The 10718-nt window shown below is 42.0% G+C and overlaps 1 protein-coding gene across 1 annotated transcript in view; it reads right to left on the bottom strand.

Moving 5' to 3' along the window:
• Positions 1–2492: 2492 nt before the first annotated feature.
• Positions 2493–10718, bottom strand: part of LOC147001700 (disks large homolog 5-like) — a 32466-nt gene continuing 24240 nt past the window's right edge. Inside the window, exons 2-7 of the mRNA XM_085828849.1 lie at positions 10466–10521; positions 7229–7341; positions 6283–6445; positions 4826–4957; positions 3980–4163; positions 2493–2624 (exon numbers count right to left, since the gene is read on the bottom strand). Coding sequence (XP_085684975.1) covers positions 2493–2624; positions 3980–4163; positions 4826–4957; positions 6283–6445; positions 7229–7341; positions 10466–10521 — 780 coding nt within the window. The remainder of the gene's footprint in view (positions 2625–3979; positions 4164–4825; positions 4958–6282; positions 6446–7228; positions 7342–10465; positions 10522–10718) is intronic.

Genomic DNA, 10718 nt, shown 5'->3' on the forward strand with positions numbered 1-10718 from the left:
TCTTACCGGTTGGGACATCTTCTGGATATATGCCCAGGAGAGGTATTGCTGGATCCTCCGGTAGTACTATGTCCAATTTTCTGAGGAACCGCCAGACTGATTTCCAGAGTGGTTGTACAAGCTTGCAATCCCACCAACAATGGAGGAGTGTTCCTCTTTCTCCACATCCTCGCCAGCATCTGCTGTCACCTGAATTTTTGATCTTAGCCATTCTGACTGGTGTGAGGTGGAATCTCAGGGTTGTTTTGATTTGCATTTCCCTGATGATTAAGGATGTTGAACATTTTTTCAGGTGTTTCTCTGCCATTCGGTATTCCTCAGGTGAGAATTCTTTGTTCAGTTCTGAGCCCCATTTTTTAATGAGGTTATTTGACTTTCTGGAGTCCACCTTCTTGAGTTCTTTATATATATTGGATATTAGTCCCTTATCTGATTTAGGATAGGTGAAGATCCTTTCCCAATCTGTTGGTGGTTTTTTTGTCTTATTGATGGTGTCTTTAGCCTTGCAGAAGCTTTGTAGTTTCATGAGGTCCCACTTGTCAATTCTCGATCTTACAGCACAAGCCATTACTGTTCTATTCAGGAATTTTTCCCCTGTGCCCATATCTTCAAGGCTTTTCCCCACTTTCTCCTCTATAAGTTTCAGTGTCTCTGGTTTTATGTGAATTTCCTTGATCCACTTAGACTTGACCTTAGTACAAGGAGATAGGAATGGATCGATTCGCATTCTTCTACATGTTAAATACATATCTATGATCCATTTCTTTCTCTTTCTTGAAGATTCTGTTCAGTTCGACAGAACATCAGAAGGGAGTATGTTTGAGACTGGGACTCTCTAGTTACCCCTGCTGTCCCAGAATCTAGTACATAGACTGTCCAGAGGCTCATGCAGTTCTTCTTGCCTCTGCCTTCTGACTGCTGGGATTACAGGTGTGCACTACCATGTACAGCCATAGAACATTTTGAAATGTTTAAATTTATAATGTTTTAATATTTAACAGGCAGGTTTCCTGGTGTTTGGTTTTAAACACCATCCGATTGTCTAGAAATGAACTCTCTGTCATATGTACACTTAGTAAAGTTCCTCTCCCTTCTTGTAGCTGATCTTTGCATTGATTAAGAGTTTCTTTTGCTTTCTTATTCACTGTTTTATTGCTAGGACACATCTTGACCAGGATAACATATAAAGAAAATATTCAATTGGGGTTGACCTACAATGTAAAAGTGTGATCCAGGATTGTCAAGTTGGGGAACGTGGCAGTAGGCAGGCAGGCATGCATACAGGCATCATAAAAATAGAGGAGTAGATGAACTTGCATCTGATACATATAGAGGAGGCAGAGGAAAGAGATAGATAGATACAGATTGACAGACAAACAGAAAGACTTAGGCAGAGACAGAGACATTATAGACTGAGATATAGAGAAAAAGAGAGAGAAACATAGTGAGATCAATAGAGACGGAGAGATAGTGACAAAGACAGGGACAAAGACAGAGGCAGGGATTGGCATGAGCTTTTGAAACCTCAATACCAACCTCCATTGTCACAACTCCTCCAGCAAGTCCATATCTACTAGTCCTTTGTAAAACAGTTCGATGAAGTAGGTATCAAACATTCAATTCTGAAATGAACTTTGAAGGTCATTTTAATCCCAATCACTTCATTTATAATTCAGAAGATTTTAATTACTCAATGTGAATATTTTTGTTTCCTGAGATGTATTAGAGAAATACTGTTGTGTTTCTAATTTGTTTGTCTGACGTGGTCATCCAAGAGAGTACATTATGACTGTAGCTAAATTTTTTACTATAGAGATAGAGCATGGATAGTTTTTCCATCCTGACCTCGGGATCCACATAGTTTGATACATTATCCACATCAAAAGCTCAATTTTATGTGGAGATCCGTCTGGCTGGGCACTACTTATGAAGCCTAAACAACATAATACTTGAAGAGTCCCATTCCTGCCTAAAACTTCTAGTGTTACAGGACTATGTATGAACCACACATAAATACAGAATATCCTTATAATAGAAATAATTAGAGATGATGTTTTATCCATAACAATACACTAATTTTATTCAATAAATTCTTAACGTGGGGAGTCAGTTTATACAAGATATAGACTTAGCAAAATGCAAATTAATTACATTAACAAAAAGATAATGAATATATAATGAAACTTCAAATGAAAACACAGGAAAACCAAAGACCCAAAGAAATCAAAACTCTAACCAAAAACCAAAGAAAATAATTAAACTAAACATCATTCTCTTGCTGCAGATGTTCAGCACAGACCCACAGCCTATTGCTGGCCTTGGTGAAATAGTGCAAAGCAGTCACTGATGGTAATAATCTGTTGAAGATGAATATAGGCATGCCTCATTGGGGTGGGTGTTCTGCTCATGGACTAGTCCTTCAAGGCTAACATGAGAGATGTTACAGATGATACCTCAAAGTTTTTCAAATTCACATGACTGACCACTATGAATTATATCTTGATGACCCAACAGGACCTGCCAAAATTGGCATTGTCAGAGTCCTGCTGGATGCCCAGCAGATCTTGATGTATCTCAGTACTTCTCTGAAGCCTTCCAAACAGGCAGTTTTGCTGGATGAGAGGCTAGAAAAAATAAAGGCCTCATTACCCATAGCAAACTAAAAAAGAAGAAAATGCAGCCCAAGATTGCCATGGTTACAAGGATTAGATGCAATGGTGGTTAATTTGCTTTGTACATCCAGTGCTCCTGGTGAACAGTTGTGTCGGAGCAAGATCTTGACCTGGTCTCTGATCTGTTTGAGCTTCTGCAGAATATTTCAGACCTATGGGAGGAAGAGAAAAAAGCCTGGTGAGATCTTGCCATGTCAGCGATCCAGGAAACATCAGCTTTACTCATCAGGATAATCCAGTATGATCTTTCATTTGAGATCTTTCCTGTATCCCCATAGGAGAAGGGGCAGAGAGCACCTGGGCCTGGATGTTTTTCTCAAATGTAAAAAATTGCTTGACACTGAATTGTGAACTACACACTGTGCTGGAGTTAAAGTAAAACACCACATTTCTCCAATAGTCTAAATGTTTATATTGAAAAATAAGTGTGTATCAGTGTCTGAATCTAACATTGAACAGAGGCCTTCTAAGGAGCCTAGCAAACTTTGAAGTGAAGGCTCTTATTATTTCTGGAGTGAAGATTCCTTCCTTGGCTCTCCTTGTGAACCCCTATATCTGGGAATCCCCAGAGAAACCATCTCACAGGAAATCCATGCACACTGAAAAGATACTGTAATCAGCAAGTGTGTGCTTCATGCAATTCTTCCCAAGGGTAAGCATTGAACTCTAAAGTGGATACTCATGAAGGAAAAAACAAAAGCAAAACCAAAAACCAATAGCCCTGCTATGTGTATGGCTCCTTAGATACTGCCATCCTGTACTAGTACTTCATCTTGGAGACATCGAAAGGACACTGCATCTTTTCAGCCAAGCCATGACATACACGCACACCCATACACACGTACACATACACAATAAAATTGGAGCCTGCCCTTCTGTCCTAGGAGAGGACAGGCCCAGACCCCTCTGGATGAGTTGCCATAGAGCAAAACAGAGGGCCTGGTTCCTAGATAATTCAGGAAATGGCATCCTGAGTCACCTCTCCATACCATAGAGCCTCTAGGGGTTTCTGTCAGGGGTCCAGGATCTCCTCTGCCTAGAGTGGCAAGCTAGAGGTGGCCAACTGGGATGGGGAGGAGAGGGCATGGCAGAAATCCAATTTCTCCAAAAGAGGGTAACTCCACAGAAAGTCTTGGAAATGATCACAGAAGTGTAAAACTGGATGAGACATAGGAGAGAGCCTGGATAAGGTGCAGGATGGTTACATACCTACAGGTGGTTTTTTAATACCATAAATACCATCAGGCTTGACTGTCTTTATGATTACACATTAGGGCATTCTGCCCATGATGCTTCATTCATCCTACCTGCTGCTGCTTAGTATAGTGGTCTTTGATCTTCTGGCTGCCTTCTTTACATAGTATTTTTGTTGCTATGTTGCATTCTTCCAATGCAGTCTGATCCAATACCAGCTGTCTGTTCTCACTCCTCAACATCCTGACTTTGTGCTGGATGAGCTTAGATTCAATCAGGAGGTGGCAGTTCCTGAAGCTGAGACACAAACAAAACATGGTGATTACAGGCAGCATCCATCCATCTTCCTCCCATTCCTCCAAGCACCATTCCTTCTTCATGGGCCCTGATCCCCAGACAGCCCCAGACAAGTATCCAGATTGGCCATAAAGGGAGATCAAATCCAGAGGACTGCCACTTTCCAGAAGACCCAAGATACTTTTGAAAACCCTGACACCAACAGGGACTCATGTATCTCTCAGAAAAGAACATGGTGTCTATATGTGCTTATGAGTCTGTGGTATTAAAAAACCACCTGTAGGTATAGGGCAAAATTCTCTAGGAGTGAAGAGACCCAAGCATCACACTATCTTTCTATGTTTCTCCTGGAAACCCCATCTATGAATCTACTTTCAGAGCTCAAGAGGTCCAAGGTTGATTGATATCTCCATCATGGTAGAAACCTTTCAATCTTGAGGATACTGTGTTGGAAAGGACAGTGACTTGAGGGGCTCCCAGACTCTTCACACTTGGTCAAAATGACTCTAAGATGTTAAAATCTTAGTGCCTCATTTGAAGGAGGCAGGCTCCTTTTTAGAGACTAAGAGTATAGAACCTGAGCCCCATGTTAGTTCAAAGACAAGGATTGTCAGACATATCCTGGGCCTAGTTCTTGGGTCATGACCCTGTTAGTCACTCACCAGTAGAACTGATTTTCTTTAGTCAACTCCTTGCACTTGGACAAGGCCTCACTGATGTCCTGGGGCATTCTCTTCAGGTCAGTCATCACCTGGTCATGTTGCATCTCAAGCATATATGTCTCAAAGTTGATCCTGTGGGAGGGCATGGCCCAAGCAACAAATTGTCCCATGAACTAAGGATACAAGGATCATTTCAATTCAAGCTGAATCATGCTCTACCCTACCCCATATATGCCACTGGACCTAGCTCCTTATTACCTTTTCCATTTGGTGCTTATTAAAATTATTGCTCTTCAGCTTGGGCCATTAAGCCCAGGGAAGAAAAGGCAGGGTGCTGATCTGCTTCAGCTCCCTGAAGGGGTTTGAAAGAATAGACTTGCTCTCCCAGAACTTTCCAGGAATCTGTGTCACAGGCCTGGGTCCACGTTAAATCTGTATGATTCTCCTCCTGGTTTTAGACAAGGAATTCCCAATCCTTGGTTCTATTGCTACAAAAATTCCCAAAGGATATAATCATATCTACAGGGAAAAGCCTTTATAACACACCAGGAGATTCCAATGTGCATTCACGGTGAGCACAGAGGTCAAGTCCTCTGCTACTCAGAATGAACCTCCCTGGCTTCCTCACTGTTATTGCCTGGAAATGGAGTCTTGCAAAACTCAATGATATATCACATGACACAGACTCTCTAGATCTTAAGCTGCACTCACAGGAACACACACACACAGGAACACATACACACAGGAACACACACATCCACAAAGGCACACACAAGCTCACATGCAAACAGTATCTCTCTCAGTCTCTGTCTCTCTGTCAGTATCTCTCTCTGTCTCTCTCTATCTCTTTTACACAAACACACACACACACACACACACACACACTCACACACAGACAGACGCAAGACACAAGACACACACACACAAGACACACAACACAATCAGAATGCAAAATAATTAAAATGATTTGGCTTTATCTGAGAGTATAATGAACAAAATTTGAGAAAAGCAGTGATGAACTGCAGCCAATCCAGTCATACTGAGAGACAATATGTGGGACACCCCGCTCCAGCTGTTGACAGGACCAATGGGATCCAAATTATAGCCTGGTCAATTATGGAAAGGATTGGCTATAAACAAACTTTACCTAGCAACTCCCACAAACCAACACCTGTGTAAGCTTCTTAAATGGCAGGATGAGAGCTCACACATTACTACCTTCATCCCCAGACTGTGATTCATGCCACAGCCTCTGAATTACTTTTGGAGGAATGAAAAGTGCCTGTAACCCCATCTCACTCCTATCTGAACTTGAAGTTTTGTGTCGACAGTCCAATCAGCAAAATTAATTTGGATATGCAGACAGCCTGGAGTTGTAGCCACCTGTGGTATGAGGGAATCTGGGCTTAACAGGGATGGCCCAAGATAGTCAGCAGAAAACTGGGCATAAAGACTACCTGTCATTTAAATCCTTGTTAGTGTAATTGGCCAAGATTCCCTGAAGTTCTTCTCTGGCATTTTTTATGTTCTGGAGCTCTCTTTTGAGCTTCTCCAACCTCTCACATCTCTTCTCCTGCTCATTGATGGTGGGGGTTTGGGGTGATGCCTCCCCAACAGACCCTGTAGGTAGAAAAAACACTAGTAACCTTGTAGAGATAATAGGGCAGGGAAAGGGAAACCATGCTTTGTCCCACACAGAAGCCCGAGGAAGAGGAAAATCTAGAGACACCTAGAATCCCTGATAGTGCATCATAGGTTTCTTCAAGCTGGGCTCCTCAGCTAGGTCCCTGTTCACAACCACCATCACTAAACATATGCCTGACTTCCTATTGTAATCGCCCTAGCCCTGAAATGCATAAGCTGCCCCAGGCAAGAATAAATGGATGGCATTGTCAGCTCATATCTGACAACAAATCTGTACCTCTTAGCATACTAGCCAACATTTTTCTAGTCTTCTTCAAATGCATGATGAGAGCTCATACACTACTACAGGAACCCCAGACTATGAATCAGTCCACATCATATGTGTTCCATACCAAAGTGTCTGAGACCTTGATTCATAGGCAGGGGAATAGCCCTCTTTGTTCTTGGCATCACATGCTCATGTATCCTAGAGGAAACTATATTAAGATGAAGTACATGAACACTCTATCCTTAGAACAACACTTTTCTATTCTCACAGAGCTTGCTCTGCATAATTTTCCATTCAGGAGCAAATTAAGATCTCTCAGCAAAGAAACTGCAGGCTTTTGAATACCAGGCTGTCTGTAAAACTAATCATCAGATATTCTTGACTCTGGTTCTACCATTGAAGAATCTGAAGTATCATAATCCCTATTCCTGGAAGGACCAGCTGAAGGCCACATACTCTAGGCAGCTCCCCGAACCTTGCCCAGGACTCACTGTGCCGTCTCCATGACCAGTTGTTTCTTGCCCTTTCCCACACTGACGGGCGGCTGGACTCTTTCTGCCTTACTCTGGTGACTGAGTGTATTCTATTCTCTCTCCGAAATACCCTGAGGAGCATGGACAACATGCCTGCTTGGGAACCCATGAGGATCTGAAGGAATACCCCACAAGCTGCTCTGGTTACCACAACAGTGGTGACATCACAGAAGATTCTAGGGTTCTCTTGGATACAAGAGATTGTCTGGGAAGTGACTACTGATGATGTCATCTGGAACTTCCATGGCCTACTGGCTTACCAGCTTACCCCATCTTGACCAGTTTCTGAGGTGCCCTTTCCTGGAGTTTCTCTTTTGCCCCTTGGGATACCTCTTGGCAACTTCTCCTTCCAAAGCTAGAGATTTCTCTCTGCTTCACTACAAGTCCAGTGCATTGAATGGGGAGAGTTTGTTAGTGCATTGGAATGGGTCGCTCATCTTTGTTTGGATCCTTTTATGAGGGAAATTCTTCTCCAATATAAATCTACTTCTGGGGTCCATTCATGGAACAAACAGTCGATTTATCCAGGTGTCTCTGTTTCCCAGAGGCCAAAAACCTACTCTTGCACCTTTACTCTTACACAAGTTGGATTATATGTTTTAGAGTGCAACTGCCTTGGGAGGAGACACTGTTTCAATATATTGATCCATGTGATTTCACACAATCTCTGATTTACAACCCCTTTTCTTTGCAATGAAAACTCCCATGTACTTGGCAATAGAAGAAGTCACTACAGGGGCAACATCAAATTGTAAATTTTATGTCCCTTCTTCCAGAGCTAAAATCTTACATTCTCTCTATCTCCAAAACAACCAGACAAAATAGGCATCTCTGAACAAAGGCCAAGAGGGACATTGAATGGCTGCTTCCTGGTCCCATTAGCTCTCACTTCTCCAGTATCTACCTTTGTAAGTTCCCAGTTCCAGGCCTGAGTCTGTTGGGGGTTGGAATATGATCCTGTATTCATGATATACCTAAGACTCAATTGGATGGATAGGGGATGAATGGCCTCGGGTCCAGTGAAACCTCCATTTTAATGGATTCATAATTTCAGAAGGGGCTCTCTTTGGCATTGACATCAGTGCCTTCTGCCTTCTTGACCTGGGTGTGCTGAGTGCATGGTAAAATGCCACCTAACCTCACAGGTTTAAGAGTGTAGATATCATGCAAAGCCTTTCCACATTGATTGTGTTGTCTTTGGCTACCACCTTCGGTTATGGAATATCACTACAACAAGGCCCAAAGGTGTCTGGGGAGATGGTGGGGTAGACAGAAGTATACTCTCTCTCTCTCTGTGGTAGTCAAATGAAGAGCCTTTATGGAGAACTGGAGAATATGGCTAATGAAAAAAAAATAGTTATATTTTGACTAGCTGATGATATCTGAGCCTACAAAGCTATGGGGCAGGCATTCCAATAGAATATTATAGGGATGAGTTCCTCCCTGTATTGGGTACAATAGGCCCAAAGTAAGAAGGAGGCTCAGTCCCTGAACTCTTCTGAGAGATTTGTAGTGTTTCCGTTAAGGAACTCTTCTTTACTTTCATGAGACCAGAACTCTGAGGTCTGCATATACCATGAAGGTTCCCATCTATTCCTAAATCATTCACTGTTTATTGACAGCTTTTGGCTATGAATGCTCTGCTATAGTTTGACACAATTCAAAGGGTGTGGTATAATTATTGGTCAAGTACCTTGAAGAGCTCCTCAGCTACTCTTTTAGAAGTTTCAGACTAGTGGATAAACGCATAGAAGGTTTCATTAAAAAAAAAAAAAAACAAAAACAGCATGGACTCTTACTCTCCCCCACCAGAACACACATCAGTGCAGTCAGTTTCCCACATTTGACCATTGTTTGGCCCCTCATATGTTCTCACTTCTGGCCGAAGTATCTGTCTTTACATGTATTTTACTATTAAGATGACATATTGCTTGGAGGAATTGAGCCATGCTGTTAAGTCCAGTTATACATACCTTGTTATGAGCAACTTAGAAAGTAGTGTGTATGCCAGTCAGGTAGTCTGTTGAAGGTTTGTTTCCAGAAACTTACCAGTATTTCCTGGCAGAGTGATCATTCCCTCTGGTGTCCACCACCAAATTTTGGCTTCAGCTATCTTTTAGATATTTTTACATCCCTTATTTCCCCTTGTTTATACAATGGATTCTCAGGCTGCAGTGGGTCACAGTATGTCAACTGAATGTCAGTAGATTCCACTGTTTTTTGTTTGTTTGCTTTTTGATTGGTTTATTCGAGACAAGATTTCTCTGTATCGCCTGGCTGTCCTGGAACTCACTCTGTAGACCAGTCTGGCCTCGAACTTAGAAATCTGCCTGCGTATGCCTCTCAATTTCTGGGATTAAAGGCATGTGCCACCATGCACAGTTTACACTGATCTCAAACAATTTTTGGCATGCCAACTCAGTGACCTGATTACTTGTGACCACAAGGGGGTCATTAAGTTGATGTGCTTTGCCTTGAAACCAAGAGTATCATGGAGGAATTCAAAGAGTTTCCAGGAGAGCCAAGAATTCCTCTTTGTTTTTAATGTACTTTCTATGAGCAGTGATGAGCTCTCCTTCTCCATAGATCATAATATCCACATATTTATTAAGTAAAGCATATTGACATTCCTGGTAAGTGATGACAGGTCTTTTCTTTCACCATAGATTTGGTCTATATATTTTGGGGCCAAATATTTTCACCTGCAATATCTCCTGAAGTCCCTGTGTACCTGGTTCCATATTTAATTGAGTTGTTCCCATCCATGTAGAACATTCACTCAGAATCTTTCATGGGATGTGGGGGTGTCCAATATGTTGAGACCGATCTGTTTCTTCATGTTTGTTTCCTCATACAATTATTGATGAGCTTCTGTGGGTCTTCATCTGTCAAGATGTTAGCAGACGTGATGACAGTGGGTTTTTCAAACTAGACTCCAGGATAGTCAAAGAGTAGGACTTTGACCCTTGCTTTGAACAGCCAGAATTTTGGTGTTGCTTTGAGAAGAACCTCAACTGCATGGGGTGATGTAAATATAAGATGCTGACCCAGAGAGAACTTCTCTGTTTCTTTCACTAGATAGTGGGAACCACCATAGCTCTAAGACAAGAGGACCAGCCTGAGGATAAAGGATTCAATATCTTGACAGGTCTATTAGAAACTTCTCACAGACCTAGTATAGTACTTCAGTCTCACCCAAGGTGCTCTTGAGGGTCATTGCTCTTCATTTGGTTTCCAGGCTCTGCTGTTCTCTGGGCAAGATAATAAGTTTACTCAGTACTAATAGGACCTTCTTTGAAGGAACAAGGATGTGGCATACAATTGGCTTGGGTAGTCCAGATACAGCCTTTTTTGCACATGATACTTGATTGCTTAGTTCAGAGGATATTTGCTCTTTGGGCCATGCTCTTCCACAGGATGAACATTGAATTCACCATCATTAAATCAC

Source organism: Mus caroli, unplaced genomic scaffold (assembly GCF_978045245.1).
Source record: "Mus caroli unplaced genomic scaffold, Mus_caroli_1 scaffold_12, whole genome shotgun sequence".
Lineage (NCBI taxonomy): Eukaryota > Metazoa > Chordata > Mammalia > Rodentia > Muridae > Mus > Mus caroli.